Source organism: Varroa destructor, unplaced genomic scaffold (genome assembly GCF_002443255.2).
Source record: "Varroa destructor unplaced genomic scaffold, Vdes_3.0 BEIS01000001.1, whole genome shotgun sequence".
Lineage (NCBI taxonomy): Eukaryota > Metazoa > Arthropoda > Arachnida > Mesostigmata > Varroidae > Varroa > Varroa destructor.
In genome coordinates this window covers 59292907-59313707 of record NW_019211454.1, presented here as the reverse complement: position 1 = coordinate 59313707, position 20801 = coordinate 59292907, and the positions used below count along the sequence as shown (strand labels likewise).

The 20801-nt window shown below is 41.4% G+C and overlaps 2 protein-coding genes across 4 annotated transcripts; both read right to left on the bottom strand.

Annotated features, from left to right (window-relative positions):
- Nucleotides 1-73: 73 nt before the first annotated feature.
- LOC111255410 (putative defense protein 1) lies at nt 74-7843 on the bottom strand. The gene is made up of 4 exons (XM_022817371.2): nt 7575-7843; nt 2616-2777; nt 1592-1677; nt 74-1226 (listed from the first exon to the last, which is right to left on the bottom strand). The coding sequence occupies exons 1-4, from the start codon at nt 7612-7614 to the stop codon at nt 1023-1025; spliced, it is 492 nt and encodes a 163-aa protein (XP_022673106.1). The 5' UTR covers nt 7615-7843; the 3' UTR covers nt 74-1022.
- A 2750-nt stretch (nt 7844-10593) lies between these two features.
- Nucleotides 10594-18279, bottom strand: LOC147758878 (uncharacterized). 3 transcript variants are annotated; one of them, XM_086977972.1, is made up of 2 exons: nt 18261-18279; nt 10594-13055 (listed from the first exon to the last, which is right to left on the bottom strand). In XM_086977972.1, the coding sequence occupies exon 2, from the start codon at nt 13049-13051 to the stop codon at nt 11297-11299; it is 1755 nt and encodes a 584-aa protein (XP_086834098.1). In that variant the 5' UTR covers nt 13052-13055; nt 18261-18279; the 3' UTR covers nt 10594-11296. The 3 variants fall into 3 exon arrangements, with proteins under 3 accessions (XP_086834098.1, XP_022673090.1, XP_022673092.1); XM_022817355.2 differs by lacking the exon at nt 18261-18279 and adding an exon at nt 14076-15535; XM_022817357.2 differs by lacking the exon at nt 18261-18279 and adding an exon at nt 13334-14047.
- Between the last annotated feature and the right edge of the window lie 2522 nt (nt 18280-20801).

The following is a 20801-nucleotide window of genomic DNA, read 5'->3' as shown; positions in this document are numbered from 1 at the left end:
ATTATTGCACCATTAGTTAATGGACGGATGCTTGTGGAAGAACCGGTACAGCAGGAAAACAACAAACGAACAATTTTTTACCGATGACCGTTTTTTTTATTAATTGTGTTAAATCTTTATATCGTGATCAGTTGTGCAGTTTTTGTACAAAATCTCGCCTTCATCTAGAACATGTGACATTTTTGGCATAAATTACGTTCTTCATATATAACAATGTTTGAATTAGTGACTATTTAGATGGACCAAATAAGTGTGTTTGTTCTTGTTGCCCTTAATTGGAAAATAAAAAAAAAAGACGCTCATAATGACAGAATTTATGCCTAAACAGTTTTTAAATCAGATATATTTTAATCTAAATCTACCTAGAATATCTAGGAAAAGCGGGCTCTACGTATGGCTTCTGAATCTAAAAACTACGAATAGCTTCTTACTTTACCTATCTAACTATTGGTAAATACAACTGTGCTAGTAACGCACGTTCGCCGTTCCAAATCAACAAATGCAGATGCTGTTTTCCTTGATTAATTGTAACTAAATCGAATGCTTCGGATCCTCTTGTAAACTTTGGTATATCGACTTATCAGTAAGCATTGGGCACTACATACATTTTTTTTTTTAAATTTTGAAATATTTTTGGATAGCTACGATCATCGTAACGAGGAATATTTATAATTAGACTCTGCTACTGTTAAAAAGCGCTATGCTGATCGGAGGTAGGTTAGCTAGGAATGTCAAATTTTTAGTGGTGAACTTCAAGACAGGAAGATTAGAACAAGCTAAATACACGCTTTTTAGAGGAAAAAATACTCGTTTTCAATACTTATTGTAGTGGCAGTGATCTTCGTTATCTTGTATTCTGGCGCATTTCACCTTTACCTTGTTCGTTAGTTAACTTCTCAATCTGCATAACTATTCTAATCAGTTTATAAAACCTAGACTTAAATTTTTGGCCTGCTCGTACAGTAGAGTGTTGGACGATGACTGAGACATGTATATAGATAGATGATATTCTAGCGAAGGCTTTAGGCCCTAGCCTTATAAGCGGCGGGAACTGCGGCTATTAAGTTGCTGTAATAGTTCGAATATGACTTGACGACGGTGGCCATGAAGATAACGTTACCATGTGGAACGTCATGAGGCGGAACCCAGATGAGGGAAACCCGTTGCTTCAGTTGACCATCCGAATGAGTTATAGCAGAGCAGGCTACAGGATGTGCGCCTTTCACCTGTAACAAGAATTCAGGAAAATTATCGACTAAACAATTTTGTGGCGCACTGTTTCAGCTTAGCATATTTTCCTTTAGAGCTGCCGCAGTTTAGCGCCAGGCGATTTCTTTTGTTATATTAAAACCCTCTCAGCACCATGACCCCCAATACTGATAAAAGTTCATCGCCTTTGTCGCAGTGAGAACCATAATTTCATTACTTTTGAGAGCGTACACTGAAATCATGTGCATTTAACCTGTCATGCGACACACGACTGAATAACACAAACGGCACTTTTTATGCTGACCCCGGGAAGCGGGTGCCTACTTGCATTACGTCAACGCATGATCCAAGTAGCGTATATAGTTTTACGTAGTTGTCTCACCGCTTGGAATCGTCCAATACGTTTGTGGGTGGTGGGATCGATAGCGGCAACCATAAAGCCTTTGAATGTTGCTCCGGAGATTTCAACTGGTAATTGAAAATAAATACATTTTCGACACAGTGTTAGCGTTGCATGTAGTTATGCTTATTTTTAGTAGATAAGCATCGAGTGCGGAAAACACAAAAAAAAAACAAAGGAAAAGATGTTTGAGTTGGTAGCTTGTGTAATCAATGTTTGAAATTCAACCATTAATTTTCAACTAAATTGGCGATGTCTAAACGCGGCCGCGTTTAAATATAACTCTTCAAGTGAGTAGTTTTTACTTTTGATAAAAATAATTTTCTGCATTGGTTGTGTAAACACTTCTTGTTGGTTCGTTAGCTGTACCCAGATATAAATGAGAATACTGTTAACCCTGGTACAGCGCATAGATGGTCGAATTATCGAGATTTAATCGCCGAAACAGAAACCAGAAGATATAAAAATAAACTCGTATATATCAGCAAACTAGTATCTATCAGACCGACCAAGGTGGCTCTTTAGATATGTTCACTTGCACCCCACATCTGGAACAAGGACAACAGATAAAGAAGTAGGCTTTACATTGATTAAGAATTAATACCAACATTTGTACGGCTTTTTATTTATTAATTTTTGCTTCTATCAATAAGCTGTTGAAGCCCAGTTGACAATTAAAATTGGATGATCAATCTGGACAGTTGTTAACAGATACTGTGCTATATTTATGAATCGTACCAATCAATTAAAGTTTTGCTACACAATGCATTTTTTAAATATTATACAATAAAAGCTAAAACTCTAATTATTCCTTTCAGCGAAGGATATTAGCCTTTTCCACATACCCGTCATCAGCTTACTGGCCATCGCGGTTCTTTTTTTAATTCAATCATATATTGTCTCTTGTGCATCATCATCGTACGCTGTGCAAACGATGTTTGCGAATTATAATTGCCTAATTTTTTATTTGATGTACAATGGTCGATAGTTCAGTGATTTTACAAACCTTGAATGCCATGAAGCGTTTTTTGCTGATCATAAGCGGACGCGGATGCGATGAAGGTATACGGCGATTCTTGCGGTTTCCTAGGCTCCGTGTGAATGTGTCGGGGCAGCAACGAATCGCACGACTCAGCCGGCCCACCCTGCGGGAATCCTCCAACGAACCCTGAAATGTTAGTTTATTTAGCATACAGGAAGTCATCCTACAAAAATGAGACTTTAGGATCGTACGAATATAGAAAGAATCTATCATTCTACTTGTGATGTAAACGATGGTAAACCCTATTATATGGCGGTTTTGTGAAGATAGAAAGTATATTTCTGTGGTTTACAAATGATAGTTGGTGCAATAGCTGACCGCCATGCTTGAAGACACCCGTACGCGATGAGTTGACACTAATAAAATGCCTTCGTTTTTCTTGTGTAGGCTTCGGTGAAACATTTAAGCATCACCGTACATTTATCATTTCTAGTTTAGATTTGACGTTCTTTCACCATACTTAAAATCACATTGCATAACAATTCTCTAGGCTAAAAGCAAGGCACAGCCTCACCTAAAGTCGTTGTACATGTATTAAAACAAAGCTTTATACGGCACAACTCGCGGCCTTCAAGTGTCATTTATTGCCCAGACGCGGGAAGATCGCCAGTCAAAAGACTCATATTATAAAAAAAGAATTTCAGCAAGCAGCCTAGAGATATCTATTGGTCTAGTGTAATCGGTTAACAAACAGGTGCAGTTGCAGTGCGCCATTCTAGTCTATTGGTAAAAGTGAACCGTTAGCTTACGACAAAGATCTAACGCCGTAGCGGCACTTGAAGCGAAGTCCCATCCGGTCAGTGAAATAGCACCATTCTATTGTTACGTCTTTTTCATTTCTATACACAAAGCTAACGGAATAAGCTCTGAACATGTCGTTTTTCGAACAATAAAATGGTAAAACCATGTTTAACCTTGGCTTCGCAAGATACTTCAAGCAAGCTGGTAGCGGAAGATCTAGAGGGTTAGCTTTATAGATGAATCCCTAGGAACATTAAGAATGACTCAAGCGATGCAATTTGACATCACAGAAAAACCGTAAAAAACCCGTAAAATCTGGTTAATTATTTTGCTGATTACTAAGGCTTAGAATATATTGGCAAACATTTATTGTGTTAAATGTTTCATCGAGGTTGGTTAGGTAGTTCTCCACGACTTACAAATATGTATATGACAACTATAGTTACAGTTATATATATACATACTCAGGGTGGTACCAGACTGTATAGATTGGATAATGTTATTTAAAAGATTTCGAGTTCTACGTTCGGTACCGCTGCTAGCCATTCCATCAGAGTACAGGCTCCCAGCACGAAATGAAGTATGTTAAGCCTGGAATTAAATCGAAATTATCACGTGTCCCAAGGATTAATAGGAAAACACGTTATCCACAAAGCTATTGCGAGTACAATACTGGTTAGGATATGTGCTACAAACGATTTTAGAATTTCATAATATATCAATAAATATATTACAAGCCACAGTAACTGACAAAAGGGCGAATAATCAGTTATGCTTTGGTCTAATAAAAGAGGACTTCGATAGTAGAGAAGCTGGCTTTCCCTTTTGTTTCTTCATTTTTTAACTACTTCTCATTTTCTCACATAAATTTGTTGTTACTTTCTTGTGTGGTAACCAAAATTTTGTCTCGGGTTCGAGCTTTATAGATCGATGTTTTTGACAAAACCACGATTCAGTCTCAAAACCTACTTCAAACTGTCTTTTGCTGATGTTAAAAAAACTACCGAAGTCGCTTGGGATATTTGTGCTTTGTGAAAGTTCAGCTGCAATAACAGGTTTCTATATGGAGCTGTTACACAGGCGAGAAGTGGTCTCTTTACATCAATATGGAGTATAAAAAGAAATGAGTAACTTCGGCAGATATGCCTGAGCCCAAAGTTAAGCAAGATATCTAACCGGGAAAGACAATGCTTTGCAAGATTTGAACCATTTTATATACAAAGAGATGTTTGAGACGATCTAGACAGTTAACAATAGTCAGTTTATGGCTCAGTTGCAAAAAATGAATGGGGCTATCGAACAGAAAAGATCCTATAGACAATACTAAACCACCTTTTTCAACAGCAATGCCACCGACATATGGTTAAGCTCGCTAGAACCGCGTTGCAGGACTTTGAGTAATAATTTTCCACCCATTGTTCTCAATGATTACTGCATTTCACAATCACTAGTAGATGAAATCCATAATCAGACTGAATTAGGCCGCATTGTCGGCATCTTCCTTCGTTAGTTTGGCCTTCACAAAAGAGGCATTGAGACACACAGGCAAGGTAGTATGTATTTTTAGTGGACTTTGTTATAGAAACGCAGAATGTGTTAGAAATAAATAACAACTGCTTTCGATGGTTTTCGAACTAATATTTATTATACGTTAAACATTTTGAATACAAATTAAAAACATGATAGAGCTGGCTAGTAACAAATGTGCCACCAACACAAAATTCAATTCGCGCGTCTGCCTCTGACGTATCTTAATATAAGTGATTGCGTTGCAGTCAGGTTATCTGCATATATAATAGTAATGTTAATGATCGGTAATGATTGGACGCTTTCGAAATCCAGCATGTCCATCTGTTACTGCAATTGCCATTGAAAACAATTTTTTGACACCGTTTACCTTGTTAACAAACGTTTTTCAACGTCAAAAATTTTGTGAAAATAGCTTTCCATAAAGAAGAAGGACCGTAAAGATTACTGTAGCCCCATTCAAGGCTTATATCTTCAATAAGATGTAGTCCGCCTTGATACGTTTAGCGTTTAAGAGCAACATGTTCAGCGGGACAACACGATTTCCTTAGCATTCGTATATAGCGTATGTTGAAGAGCGTTCCTATAAAATCTACCCTATTTACTTAAATAACCTTATTGTTAAAATGATTGTCTCTTTACAGCCGTATACAGAATCGAACGCTGCACAACTGAGCCGCAAGCGAATGTGGTAGCGTATATTGAATAAAAATGAGGAAAAAAATTCATACAACACAACCGCGTTAACTTATAAAAGCTGAAACGTACGTGGGGCTTTTTTAGAGTCTTGGGATAGTCTTGTTAGTGTATTTCAGATATGATCGTCAAATTTGGTAATATATGCGTGCATATGTGGACATATTCGGTATAAATATTTTGTCTTTATTATATTCGAAAATAATACTTTTGGGCCCTTACACTGTGTGTCGCTATTGCATTGCTCGCATTGCTAAGCTGTGCGTTCACACAATTACAGAATAAACAATATACATTCCAGATACTAACGTTACAGACTCTGGATCGGGTACTGACTTACAGCCGATCAGCCACAAAATCCTTTAGGTAGTGCTTCTGTGCCATAAAAATGACTCAGCCGAAGTCGCTGCTCAGATCAACGAACAACATTGCAACTTGCAAAAAGTTTCGTCTCTCTTTTTCTCTCGTCACTAGCGGCGGCGGCGGCAGCAGCATCGGAACTGAGAGAGCACATTTGAGAACCTTCCAAAAACGACGCGTTAAATGTTCACCGTTGAAACATGAGGTGGATATAGCTATGTGGATTGTTCCGCTGCCTGATTCATCAAAAATCTATAGGCAGCATGGCAGAATGTCCAGAAGCAAACGACGCTGAGCGTGTATAGAGCGGTATTACTACATGTAGTCTACTACTTGACCATCCACTATCTTTGGGACGCTGCGGCGAACACCATGCGTCAAGACCAGCCGTAGCGGACGAAGTCGCAAGATAGACACGAACGACGTCGCGTCAAGGCCACAGGACGATAAACGCTACCGAATCTTATGACAGAAGAATGCTGAGTGATTGAGCAGACTGGCGGCACTCGCTGGTACCACACGACTGCCTAGTTCCAAATCGGTTATTGCGGCTCTTTGCGAAGCACAAGAGTCTGCCGCGTGGTTAGGAACACGCGGGGCAATGCCAGATTTCCATCCGAACAATTAGCCGGTACTTCTACACTAGCCACACCTGATGCTTCATGTGATAAAAGCTACTCGAAGACGACTGACCGCGTATTACGCCGGCGTGGACGCGCAGACAGGTGCTAATAGTAGCCATTGACACATGCGAGACATGCTAATAGCGGCGCTACTTGTTCGCCTGCGACGGACGCTAAGACATTCCTATTGCTTCTACATGCAGGAAGTTATAACCGATGAAAGGGGCGACGATTTGAAGGCAATAGTTTGGAATGACAATGCGGGCTGCATTATATATCAATTTGAAAGTATATGATATGAGTGAATTATGTTGATGATTCGAAATTTGGGAAAAACGATATGTGTATCCGTTTGCTCAGAGTGGACGTTTATTGTAAATAAAGAATTCTTAGGTTACCCACGTCGGCCGAACGAGAAGGGCATATTGAGGCTGTGTCCAGGGGACTAATTGATTGATACCTAGTTAATAGCGACGCGTAAAGTAAAACAAAAAAGGACAGACGCTGATCACTGTTTGTTTATCTCAAGTTGCCTAAGCATAAAGAGAAGCTGTATTTAGAAACGATACATAACCATGGCTAGAGCAAGTAAATCCACAACCGCACCTCTACATTTATTCGTAGACATGGCACCGACCGAAATATTCTGAGATCATGGTATTCATAGTACCTGAGGCATACATGGCATGAGTTGCTAAAAAGATTCCATTGGTTGTGTTACAAATCTCGGCGATCTATGCTCGGTTGTGACGAGAGATGCACTTGAACTTGCCTCATACCCTCCATTAAACTAGGCGTGCTGCGTGTGCATAGAAGTAAAATTTCAGATAGAACTCACGAACCTTACGGAAGTTTCAATACGAGAACATCGTCACCCAAGTACATGAGCCAGTTTTCATGACTCGCACACAGACTTTCCTCTCAGTATCAATTCACTTAGCCGTGACAATTTTTCTCTTGTGATGCAAACACTTACCAATAAGGGCGAGTGGAAAAATGCACGTGGACTTAAACATTGCACTTATTGTTCTGTACCTTGTCGCCAGCAGAAAACAACAGCCAAGAAACAACGCACTAATGACCACTGAACATTCGTCTATTTGTTGTAGAAGGGACTTTCGTTTGCTGAGGCGTAGCGAAAAATTCCATGTCGCTTCTGTTCTCCCCCGACTTGTTCTCACCACGGAAGAAAGGGTAACGTGAATATGCCTACACTAACGACGTGGAAACATGCCAATGAGTATTTTCAGATTTCGTTGACTAGAAAATACTAGACTTCATTGACGTACCTACGACTTCGTCGTAATTATCAGTCCGCTGAGTGAGATCTGACACGTCCGCTGCAATATCGACGCAAACGCACGCAGGTATATATACCTGCGTGTAATAAACGAGGTGATTGTTTTATCCAGTACGAAATGACATCTAAGCCAATGGCCTCCAATGCTAATCGCAGACAAAGGTTACTCAATACAATAAAACATCAATACAGCATCTACATATCACATGTTCTTTTTTTTATTTCGTTTTTAGCCGGCCAGCAGTACAGATTGCATTGGAACATGCTGGGCGTATTTTAATACTAACGTTGTGTAACTAACGATTGGCTCTCTATCTCCTTGCGTAACGCTGGGATTATAAATGGCGCCAATAATTAGCATCATGGGCGCAAAAGTTAGAGAAGATGAAATACGTATTACTGATTAGCCTGTCTGGTCTCAGTGACTGGACAAGATCAGATGTCGTAGCTCTCGCTAAAGAAAGCATTGAAAAAGGGGAAACTCCTGTTAATGGCATTGGTCATTGTATGTAAGAACGTACCGTATTATTAATTCCCCCCTAAAGAGCATACAGCTGAAACAACGAAATTGAGTAACACGCTAAGGGCCATTTGGATTTATGAAGCCAAATACGTTTAGAAGAGATCTGTTTGAGCCACAAATCGACATCGGACCGGGACGGCGGACATCATGCAGACTTCATTGCAGTCCAGCCCAGCCCAGCCCAGTCCAGTCACTATAAAACCTCTCCGCAAATATAGTGTTGAGTCGCACTATTGTCATGGTGGCCCGTTTGCACATGAGAATTACACGAAATAAAGTAAGTCTCATATACGCTCAATGAAAGCACCATTACTCAATAAGCTGAAAAGCAATTCTTCCACAAGTACATTGAATAACTCGTAACAATATTTAGTGCAGGAGGACATAGCCAAATCCTTGGTGGGTCTGTAGTAGTTGGATTTGGCAAGGTTAGTAAACGAAGCTTTAGAAGCGCGACGGTACAGAACGAAAACGGTCCAAACTGATCTTTTTTTGGAGTGACGTTTCGCTTTATGGAACTTTCTGGCATAATTCTTCGTATTTATATAGTGTCATATGATGAAAATTTAAAAGACACTATCAGGATCTCTTTGTTCTGATTATTGCTTGGGAAAAATCTTTTTTCATGGTTTTGAGTGCCAATCGAACGTAAGCAAACCAAAGGTAAAATGATCAACGATCTAGTATTGACTTGAAGTAATAACAGTTTGCCCTGTAGAAGAACAGCTCATAGGATTCTGTCCCGACTCCGTTTAACTTTTTTTTATCCACACAAATTGTGCTTTATATCTCGGATCTAATTCAGAAAATCTAATCTTTGACTTGTGCATTTTTTTCGGATTAGTCGTTCTAATTCGAAATAATCGGAAGATTATATTTAGACAAAGAAGATAAGGAATTCCCACAAACATTTACTTGATTGAAGTAAAGCATTTTGTATATTATCTCGGTTCCAAATTAAAATAAAGGATATATATATATATGTACATACATATGGCCAAAAATTGCCTCGTGTTTCAAGTGTGCTAAAAAATGTTTTTAACATACCTGGCTTACATTTAATAAAATTTGAAACAATAGACATAACGGATAAATCTTGTTAAACTATCTGTTTAATATGTATAGCTTTTCGATAGATCGGCAACGATTTCTTTAAAAGTGAGCAGTTTCCAAAGATAATATGAGAGTCAATTGGGTATTTTCGCATCGTCTCGACCTTATGCGCTCAAAGCGATACGTAGGTGCAGTAAAATTCTTAGAGACCATATCGTTTGAATGTTCTTGGAATTTTTGAAATCGAATAGTTTCTGCTAGGTCACCTTCCTGAGATAATGCTAACAACCTATTGAATTAAATAATCACAATATTAAACCTAATCGACAATACTCCTTTTATTGCTGAAACGATCAACTTCAGTATCTACAAAACTCTATATTTATCTGAAACTGAAAAAATAATAAAGTGGATAAAACTTTAAGCATTTCTTATGCGCTAATCAATGGAGAAACACTTTACTAAACGTTTGCATAGCGGCCTATATTCTGTTCCTCGGAATATCTTTGTAATAGAGAGCTAAATGGCAGTAAATGGCCAACACCGTTGTTCGCCTTGGGGCATTTGCAGACAACGCACAAGAACCTCGATTACAACAATTTGTCGGCTTTCTTGTCTGGCCTCCCTTGAAACTAAATTTTATGCATATGGCAAATGTAGATGAGTTTGCAGATATCAGGCGTAGACGTAAGCTGTTGCCCTCTGAGTTACGGAACGCTTTTCGTATTTATTGACTCCCCTTCCCAATGTATCGTCTGCTAATCGGCAAGTGTTCTATACTTTTCAAGGGTTCTTTGCTTTTCGAAACCCTTGCCTGGTACACGAAATTTGAATTCGAGCCGAGAAATTGAAATAGGATTTTTGAAACATTTCATAAAGCAAAAACCGCAAAAGCATTTAAAGAAACAAACGGGAAGTGACTGACCAGTGATTCGAAACTTATTTAAAAACAAGAAAACACAGTTACAAAAAGCCTCAAAATCTATTAAGAGATGAGTGATACCGTTTATCTTTACCTTCTGTTTATTATTCCAGTGTGTTAATCTTTCATCTTCTGTGGAGTATGTTCACTTATAATTTATACTTATTACCATTTATTCTCACATAAAAGACTTTCAATCCTAAAATCGGTCTTTATTTTAGAAAATGTCTTAATTGTCGCATTTCAATGAGTGCTACATCCACTTCAAAATACAGGTACAAAACACGACGAAACAATGCATTCGTAGGGTTAACAAAGGGTTTTGAATTGCGTATAACAAAGAATCGGAAAGAACGGAAGATTTTTACATTTTATATGCGTGTTCAGGCTGAATTTCTTTAACGTTATAGGCACGACTCGTGTACAGATCCATGAAGAAAACATGACTAGCGCCAGGCTGTTTTAGATGAGATAACGTTCCTCACCATCTTTAATCTGATGTTGCTATTCTCTTCCAACACAAAGACTTAATATGTCGCAGCACTAAGATTAAATACAAGCGAATCTTCTGACGAAATGTGTCCGTTTTCAGTAAGCGTTTAGAGCGTTCGTCATTATTTTCATTTGAACGGCAAAAACAGTGACGGTAGTTCCCTAGACATACTTAAACTAAAGTCGTCTGCAGCTAATAATTGATGTCCGACAAGCGCGCCAAACCCAGAATAGGAATTTTTCAGTTGAATTGAATACGCAAATACAACTCTGTCATCTAAGAGTGATTGGTTTATTTATGTACACTATATTTCCAAATAGATTCCATTTGTTCATCTTCTTTGCGATGCAACGAGCATCAGCTTTCGTTTCCATTCTTGAATGATCTTCTACAGGCCGCACCAATAGTCAGTCAGGCAGAATTACATCATAGAAAGGTTCCAGCTTGACAAGGCTCATGTCCAAAGGCTCATCCAATGGCGCTACCACAACTCTAAATTTAGTTTTCGTCGATGGATTGCGCTTGCGTGCTACACTACCAAGTGAAGTAGATGTGGCGGTAGGAGCGGTTCTACCAGTCACGGTATTTGTCGACGATACGGAGGAAGTAGAAACAGGTAATGTAGAAGGAGCAGTGGGGCTTTTATTGGCGGCAGGCGCAGGAACTGCAGCCTGGGAGGCAGATGCTGTCGTTAACGTTACGGCTGCTGCTGTTGACGAGGATGTCGTCTTGCTAGCTTTAGTTCGTGGTCGAGGCAAGGACGGAATGCTTTTCATATATTCGGCACTTTCGCTAACCACTGAATCCCTTTTGCGTTTCAAGGGCAAGCTAATTTCGCCCACCGGCAGTTCGATACGGAAGTTTTCACCATGAAAAAGCTCGCAGTGCCGTTCAAATTGCAAATACGTTCGATAGGCGTTGCCACATAGGCCACACGGCAGCTGCTCATTAGAGTGTAAATCGTATATATGGCGCTGCATCGTATGCTGTGTCGAGAAAATTCGCCCACAGTTGGGAACTGGGCAGGTGCGCTCTACCGAGGAGAATACGCGGATTGAAGGGTCAAGCTGTTGCAATGTGGGCAGGTCAATAGAGTAGTTGACGTTGCCATCATCGGGGGGCGCAGATGACATTTTAGCCCGCTCTTCCATCATATGCATGGTTTCCATGTGGGTTTGGTACTGCTTAAAGGCACGATAGCCATTACCGCACATGTTGCACGTGATCTGAACTCCACTATGTTCATCGTAGTAATGTCGGCCGACATTGTGAAGACTCTGGAAAAACTTACAACACAGCGGACATTTGACTTTGTCCTTGTGCTTGTCCTGATGTGCTAAGTACGTCTTCCATAGGTAGAACGATTTATTACACACCGTGCACCGTGGAGGCCTGCCGGTTTTATCAGGACCATGTCCACCGCTGGGTGATCCAGCTGTGTTTTTACCACCAGACAACTGTGGCTGGGGGTTCTGTTGCCGCTTCGCGCACTTGTCACAGGCCTCGTAGTCACGATTATGAAAATTCAAATGCATTCTCGCGCTGCTATGCCAGTCAAAGCGTAAGCCGCAAGCATTGCAATAGAATGGGCCAGTTAGCCTTGCCCTGCTATTCGTTTTCTGGAGAACGTATCGCCCACCGAGAATCGCCGCTTTGTGGGAGTTATGACATCCAGCGCGCGACAATTCAGGTATCATAGCGAGGAATGAAGCTCCAACAGGGGCTTCGGATGTGTTCGGGGTTGGATTAGGACTAGATGGCGGCGTGGGCAGTGTGTCTCTACCCTGTTCAACTGAGGGAACTGTATCCTCCGACGAGCTGGCCGCGGGTGGGCTAGAACTTGCACGAAACGTTTCATTCCTGGACATCTCGTCGTCGGCTTCAACGGTTTCATCTTCTGTCATATCGATTTCAAGTCTGCCAGAGTCATCGTCGCGATCATCTTCCGAGAAGGTCTGGCGAGCCCGTTCGCCAAATGTGATGACCTCCTTTCGAACTGCCGGCATCTTGTCGTTGCTTTTTAGAATGCTGGCCAAGCTCTCAATAGTTGTGCCGGGAGGAAGTTTGATCAGCGTATATACTGGCTGACCAGTGGTCTGGCTTAGTACGGTCGTCTGCAATAATACGGGATGCTTCTGCTCGCTCCGCTCGCGGGACTCCATTTCTCTGGAAAGTCAAATTAAATCAAATACTCGAATATGTCAATGCTGTTTTTATTTTCACTATATTCTTAACGAGAAGTTTTTTTTTTTTTTTTTTTATCATCTTTTAGAAGAAGGAGAGATAGGTAAGTGCAAGCAGAAGCAGCAGTAGCTGGTGGTAGCGATAGCGGGCGCTACAGGAGTTTTGGTTTCGCGCTCCGGACCTTTTGTCCTTCAAAGTGGTAACAGGCTACCCCAGAAACCAAGAACCCGTTCAGCAAAGTAACAAGATAGCAACTTAACAGATGTTAATCGTCGTCCTCTGCATCTTAGCAGCGATGACGGCAGCAGCCACAGCCATCGTATCAAGCAAGGGATCTACATATCACTGACAAATGGCCAGTAATCTAATGATGCTTGCGCTCACTTTCTCTACTACCAGCACCAATCTCCTGGCGTGGCCGGAGTCGCCGCCGCCGCCGCCGCCGCTGTTACTGCCTGCTGCATGAGATCACCCGGCGTCAGATGTGAAACAATACCATTACACCGGGTAATACTCGCTGTATGGACGGACAGTGGACGTAGCGGCTTGTAGTGGCGCCTAGTTATCAAGTGGTTTCCCAGAGATATGGGGTTCTGCTTTAACTAAGTGCATACACGCACGTACGCAATCAGCGGATTTTTTCCATACTCGACTTGCATAGTCCCCGAATAGTAGACGAATGCAGCAAGAGCGATAGGATCATCGTAACGTGGATAGTGTCTTTACGTTACCATCGGATCGTTCGTAACTATGTAATACATTCAGCATAGATCTTCACTCCGTAGGCTAACAGCAAAAATATCAACATTGAAACCTGGTAAATAGAAAACACAACAACGGCCAATGTAAAGTAACGGTAAAGCTTCTTCTATACCCATATAATCAATAATTTTCCGATAAGCGTATTTGAGCTATGTGTACAGCAACACCCGCGTGTCCTTTAAGCCTGACACCGATTTTTTTAATAGGCCACAAGAACCCTAAGCACCCCAGTATACTTACGTATTTGGAGTTAGCCTTTATGTCGCTCTATGGTAACTCCTAGGTGGCGCGCTTATCAATATTGCTTGCCTAAATGGCCGTTCACTTTATTAAAGCCATGTAAAGCACTATCACAGGTATCACAGAACTCGATGAACACATTGCCGCTGACATCTATAATTATGGGCCACGCATCGTCACTGTCGTTACTGTTTCATGTGATTATCCAGCCACTATCGCTTTCCGCGTACCGCGCCCCGATGCAAAGACGCTCACGATGTTTTGACAACTCTAAAGTCTCTAGCAAATCACAACAACAAGCTATTTGTTCATCTCTTCCGATCAACTAGACAAGCTACAATTATCTTATGTGCTTCTAGTACACTACGAGGCTACTAGAAGATAGTTGTGGGTGGTAGCTGGCGTCTGAAGGTGATTCGCATATGTGTTCAATGCTCTTCACAGATTCAAAAAATTGAATTTCACTATAACGTGTTTGTCGCCTTTTCCACCTTCTCGTCTATCGTTGCTTCATATACCGATCAGTTTAGAAATACTACTGGTGTCGCTGGTGTCGCTACTGGTGATGATGAGAACGTCGATGTCGTTGATCATGATCTTTATACTTTGAGGTAGTTCCTCACAACGGCTGCCTCTGCCGTCGTCGCCGCCGCCGCCGCCGAAGCTTTACCGCAGCAATAGCTCCTACTCTATGTACTCATAATCGTTCTGTTCTTTTTATTGTAGGGTAAGGTTGACTACCACTAACAATTCCACCGACTGAATGGTTGGATATGCCAGCGCTGTTACGGACGATCTTTGCGGCCGCTGCCACAAATGAAGAGTCAGCGCTCACGCCGTATCCCGTCTCGCTCGAACATTCGTCAAAGAACACCAACCAGGGCGACACAACTGGACTGACTGTGTCCTAACTCCACTCGGTTTGACTGGCGAACGATGTCGACCTGAAAGCGCTTTCCCTGACAATAGCGCAACTCGTCGTAGCCCTTGTAATCGCTCTGCCGACAACGTCCGTCTCTCTCGCCGTCGTCGTCGTTGTCGTTGTTGAATCTGCACCAGCACCGCCAGCAGCCAGCAGAGTGCGGCCACAGCCGCGCAACCCCTGTCTTTGTTATCATATCAGTATTATCAGGCTAACAGTTATCTGGCGAGGAGGTTAACACAACGCTGATGCGGTCCCTGTAGCCACTGCGACCGTCACAACTCCAAGCAGCATCGCGCTTGATATAGCCGAGGAACCGATGATTCTGTTTGAATCGTGAGAGCAACTGCATTGGTATTTCTAGTAAGTAAATCTGTCGGAGAGAAGTGAGTTGTTGATAGCGCAGCGGTCGACGGGCCACATCATAGGCCAAAAGGCCACACCGATGGATGGGGGCGGGTAGCTGTGTGTTAGGTTTCCTCGGCAGCAGCAGCAGTGAACCGAGTCAGGCTGAGATCGACGACGAGCCTAACTGGGATTAATACACACATAAATACAGAAAGGCAAAAACAGTCGAGTCAAGAGAGAGAAAGAGGGCGGAACGGAGAAACAATTTACTGTACTGTTCGACGCCGATGCCGACTTAGTACTGCTGGATACAATAGTCTAGTATTACGACAACTTCTAGCGGGCAGTAATGTTAGAAATAGAAATTGCGCCTAAGACGGCGGACACGCAACGGTACGAAGAGCAACTTCTACTTCGGGTAGCGGCAAGCGCGGGCGGCAGCAGTGGGAGCAACGGCAGCGGCAAGAACATTGATCACAAGCCAGTGCGGAAAAACAGTGACCGCTAACAAAAAAAAGAACAACGAAGTATAGTAATCTCATGATAAAAAAAAGCTGTGCGTAAACTGACTCGGCTACCCATTCATCAGCATGGATTCTTAAGGGTGAAAAAGACACATGCGGTCATCGTTATGACAATGGCAGGACTTTGAGAAAATACATGGCAGGCTTAGCCAATCGGGTGCGGTAGGGTTGGATGTAGATGGGCAGAAACGTACTGGAAGGAAGGTTCGTCCATCGTTGGATAAAAGGGTATGCTCAATGAAGAGCACCAGCAACAGAGTTCGCTGGGGTCAACTGAATCATATTAAAGCTACTTTTCATATTGATTTAATTAAATCCATATAGGCGTAGGTATAAAATGTGTTTGACCGGTACGGTCAAATTTGTAAACAAACCGTATTTGTTTAAATAGGCTTCACTCCTTGCCGGTGCATGACACGGAGCTTCAACCGGAAAGAGAGCACGAAGCGCAGCAAGACGATGATTTCAGGGGAAGGCTGCCACATGATGAACTGCTTATTTACAGACGCGCCTGTTAGCCTACGAAATTAGTCATAACCCGATATACTCTTGGTTGTCAACCTAGCGCTGAAAAACGAGTATCTAAATGGAAATAGAAAACTCGCAACGATAAGATGCTAAGAGAATGTAAGTTACCGCAGGCCTTACCGCAGACAGACACACCACTGAGACAACTACAAGACGGCAGTAAATGCAGGAGAAGTGGGTACACACACATAGTTACAATATGATTGATGACAGTGACAGAAACACACGTCTGTAAAAACACATATGTTCTCATTGATTACATTACAAGCACAATGAAAAATCGGTTAGTGTATGGGTGTGTGTGTGTGTGTGCATTATCCGAGTCCCGATAGCAAAACAACTGTTCGGCGCCCCTGAGTATTTTAGACGTAAACAGGCGCATCTGACGCCATGTTTGACGGAACAAAAGCGATTTCAAACATCCTATACTATTACTTTAGGACAATGCACATTCCGCCTATATAGCAATAGTTGTAAATATGAACGCAGCATGACATAAGCGAAGACAGAAAAATAGCCTAAAACACACTAGAACCACTGCTGTTGGGTACAGGCCTTGCTGGCCAAAGCTGAAAGCATCGAACATTATATTGCGGTTGTGTATAAGCACACTCTCTATCTAAAGTCGTATATCTTTGATCTGCCACAAATATGATAAAGGTACTACAATAGATATATTATCTGTGTCCCACAACTGTTGCTTACGGCGTGCGCCATCTAGACGGAATTCAAGATCTGTTCTTACGTTCACAAGCGGAAATAACTGTATGGCGTACATTTTTGCTCCACAACCGCACTAACCATTCGATCAACTTCTCTAAATGCATGTATGCGTCCGAAAGACCTTCAAGAACCCAGACAGTTGAAACGTAAACATATTGTGGTCAACTTGGCGCTGCCTGTCGCTCATTTGGCACCAAGCTCGCCAATATCAAATAATTGTCAACTCAGTATATCGTTCTTATAAATAGTATACAAACCAAGATCGATCCATATTGCAGGAGAGTCTCTCAGCTATCTTATCGTAATAGCATTAGAAATTATGCATAATGTCTAACCAGCAGCAGTATACGGTTTGTTATCTGTTTTCCTACTCGTCTCTTTCCTATCTTGCTCCGTTCGGTGGGAGTCGGTTGTGCCTGTATCGCCATTAACGCGTATCATCAGCACGACCAGTCTCATCGCGATTATCATTTGCCAACTACGTCGCTAGGATCTGCACCAGCAACGTCACGCTGGAAGGACAACAACAATGGTATTTTGTTTTTAGTACCGCGTTCGCTGTTGCTATTCGCACTGCTGTTGGCGCTGCCAGCGTAACGAAGGGTGAGGCTCAGCCTTTGTCGTCACCGTCTTTCTTATCCATTCAATGCCATAATTGGCAATAATAACACATGCCAACTCGAAGTTCAACCGCCTTAACAACGGCAGCATTAGCTACGGGTGGTATTTCAAACCTTTCCCGCTCCTTCTCCGCCTCTTTCAATCGTTAAACGATCGTCGCTGGTGACTTCAGGTCCGCGACAGAGCCTTCGTCACGTAAATTGCGAAGGCCCAGGAGGCTGGAGGTTATGCATGAACATACGGAGGTCGGCCGTGCTTGACTACAAGGAAGTAATAGATTACCGCCGCGGCCAGTAAGCACTATAAATACAAAAACATAAATAGACTAGAAAAACTGGCCTCATCCACTCGTCGGCAAGGGTGTCATGATGACATGGCATTATATTTTGTGAAAGCTGAATAGTGGCTACGATAAACAAGATATGGATAAAAGCCGGCCCAACGGCCGTGTTGTTTAAGGCCAATTCGAGGCGTATCAGGAAGAAGCATTGCATTAAACGCTGCAGAACATTTACTTACTGACATTGGATCGAAAGCTGTCCACTACCTACGCTGTAGTTCCTATGCCTGACGCTGACATGCGCTGGATTCACATCGACCACACAGATCAAACGAAACAGTCTGCTAGGGACTGTCCATAAATGACAACTGCGGTATCTGACTTCGTGCCCCACATATAAAGCCGCGAGTCATAACGCACGATTCTTTTCCAGCTTTTCCAAACACATAGCGTTACCTCCTTTGGCGTCAGTCTAGACATTACCATAAATTGTTTTTCATATTACTACCGTACGCGATACACTTTTCATCATTTGTGGCTAGCCGTTTTAGAAATGACTCGACTTCGCTGCGTTTCTGTAGGGCTTTACAACTAGAAAAACGATCAAGAATACCCTTTGGCACCGATCCGTGTGACACTTAAGTATCGAGCATGTTTTTATAACTAGATTTCGTTGAATAATCTAAAAGTGTTTGGTGACGCTTTCTTTTTTATGTGTTTGTGCATTTGTTGAAATAAAATCGAACAATATAGCATATTTACACAGAGATATTTACTTATTTGCAAGATGCTTATCATATTAGGTGAGGTACATGGCTTTGAGGCCATCTATATGCTCCAAATATATGCCAAAACACTTCCAACAATCCTATATATATATATATATATATATATATATATATATATATATATATATATATAGAATCAGAAAACTTTGATATTATTGCGACCAATATCGAAAATGCATGCCTGAATGTATGAAATTAATTGAGTTCTAATGTGGGTTGGAAAGGATTTCTTTTCCCGGGCTAAATTCAAATTCACTTGTTCTGCTGCCATGTTGCGTCATTGTTATCTCCTTTATCTCATTCCAGTTATTGTCGTGACTTGACTTAGGGTTTCATGGCACAGTTCGTTTTGTTTCAGCAAAGTACTTAAATATTGTATTAAATCTCTCATAATATAATGTCAATATTTCGTGTTTCCATTCCAATTTAGCCGATTCTCTGCTACCGCTAACCAATCACATTTTTACGGCTGTCGTACTACTCGAAGGCTTTTTTTGTTCTGCCGAAGGACTTCAAGGCCGCTTAGCAAACCAAAAACATCAATGTTAAAACGAAAAATAGTAATTCAATCGCTGCCAGCAACTCCATAGCATCAAACGATACGAATTTATCTTGTCTTCAAAAATCCATTTTCCGACAATTTTATAGAGCATGCTCATTTATCTCAAGAGCGACACAGGACCTATTTGCTTGTAATATAGTTGGCCTTTCTAGAGGCGCCTAGATTCTGAATGCTTATTGTCATTCCTGCTACTTGTATTCTTATTAATCCATTTGATGTTTCATCATCGGCAATTGAAGCCATTGTCTCTGCCATTAAATTATAGCGATTGCATCCCTGGTCAAATTTAGTAAGTTGTTTTTGTGATGAGTGATGAGAACCAATCAATCAACGTATTCCTACCGTACGTAATACGTACGATTGAAAAACTTCCCCCTAGTAATGATTATTGTACAAAACTGTTCTATACAGATATTTTAGAACTTTCAAAATGAGACGTTTTCAGTAGCAGTAAATACAGCCTGAAGCTGCTGAATCAATTTTGTCGACTCTGCCATTATATCTATAATCACTGAATAGTCGCTAACCCGAACGCTTTCCGCACTCCTGTAATACGATTTACTTGTTCACTATTATAATCAAACACAATCTCATCAAGGATTTTCACAAGAAAACAGTAGTACTCTAGTGTTCCATAGATAAGATAAAAGATAAAATGAAATGTCATTTTTGTGTATTTCTAGCTAAAAATGCTCATCTCAATGTATCTATATACTATCGCTAAGAAATGCCTGTCCGGCATTTCTTAGCGGTAGTTCTTTTGTTTGCCACTGCTACAGTTTACTGATGCCGCAAAGTGCTGCTTCCTGCCATAGAAATACGATTGCAATGATAAGAACGTATGCCTACCGTCGACTTCTATGTCGGCACTCATATGTAAAAATCTATCCATTTCTCGTCTTCAATGATGTTATTAGCTGTTTTACTTGTTCATATGTCGATAACTCTATTTGCCTGGACGTGGCCTTTCAACGAATCTAGCTCCTTTACTTTAGCGTGCTATCTATCTATCTCTACGCTAACGTATCAAATTGTAATCACTGAAAAAAATATGTTGTAGACCTGGATGTGTGAAGTTTGTGACTGCTGCCAGCAAAGCTGAATAAATAAAATTCTATTGATTGGAAGCACCGTTGAATTATTCCTCCTGTCTCCTTTGAAAACGTGGGGAGAGTCAAATATTTTGACTGCTTCTCTTCAGTCGTTGCGACCGGTTGAGACCGCGTCCGTCTAGCGTTGTCTAGCAGCTACGACAATTCTCTTCAAATACCTACATTTGCTGTTTGTAGTGGTTCGCTGTCTTTTCCCGCCTTTCTCCCCATCTCGACTCCTACCTCCTCTTCCAGCTAAAGCCAGCCTGCACCCGCTTAAAGGCATTTTAGCTCCGTCACACATCGATAACGTCAATGACACCAACGGCCGCAACGACA

Coding starts and splice junctions, on each gene's coding strand:
- LOC147758878 (XM_086977972.1), bottom strand. CDS start 13,051: ATGGAGTCCCGCGAGCGGAGCGAGCAGAAGCATCCCGTATTATTGCAG.
- LOC111255410 (XM_022817371.2), bottom strand. CDS start 7,614: ATGTTTAAGTCCACGTGCATTTTTCCACTCGCCCTTATTG. Junction 1,678..2,615: donor AACGCTTCATGGCATTCAAG/GTTTGTAAAATC, acceptor TTCAATTACCAG/TTGAAATCTCCGGAGCAACA. Junction 1,227..1,591: donor GTATTGGACGATTCCAAGCG/GTGAGACAACTA, acceptor TTCTTGTTACAG/GTGAAAGGCGCACATCCTGT.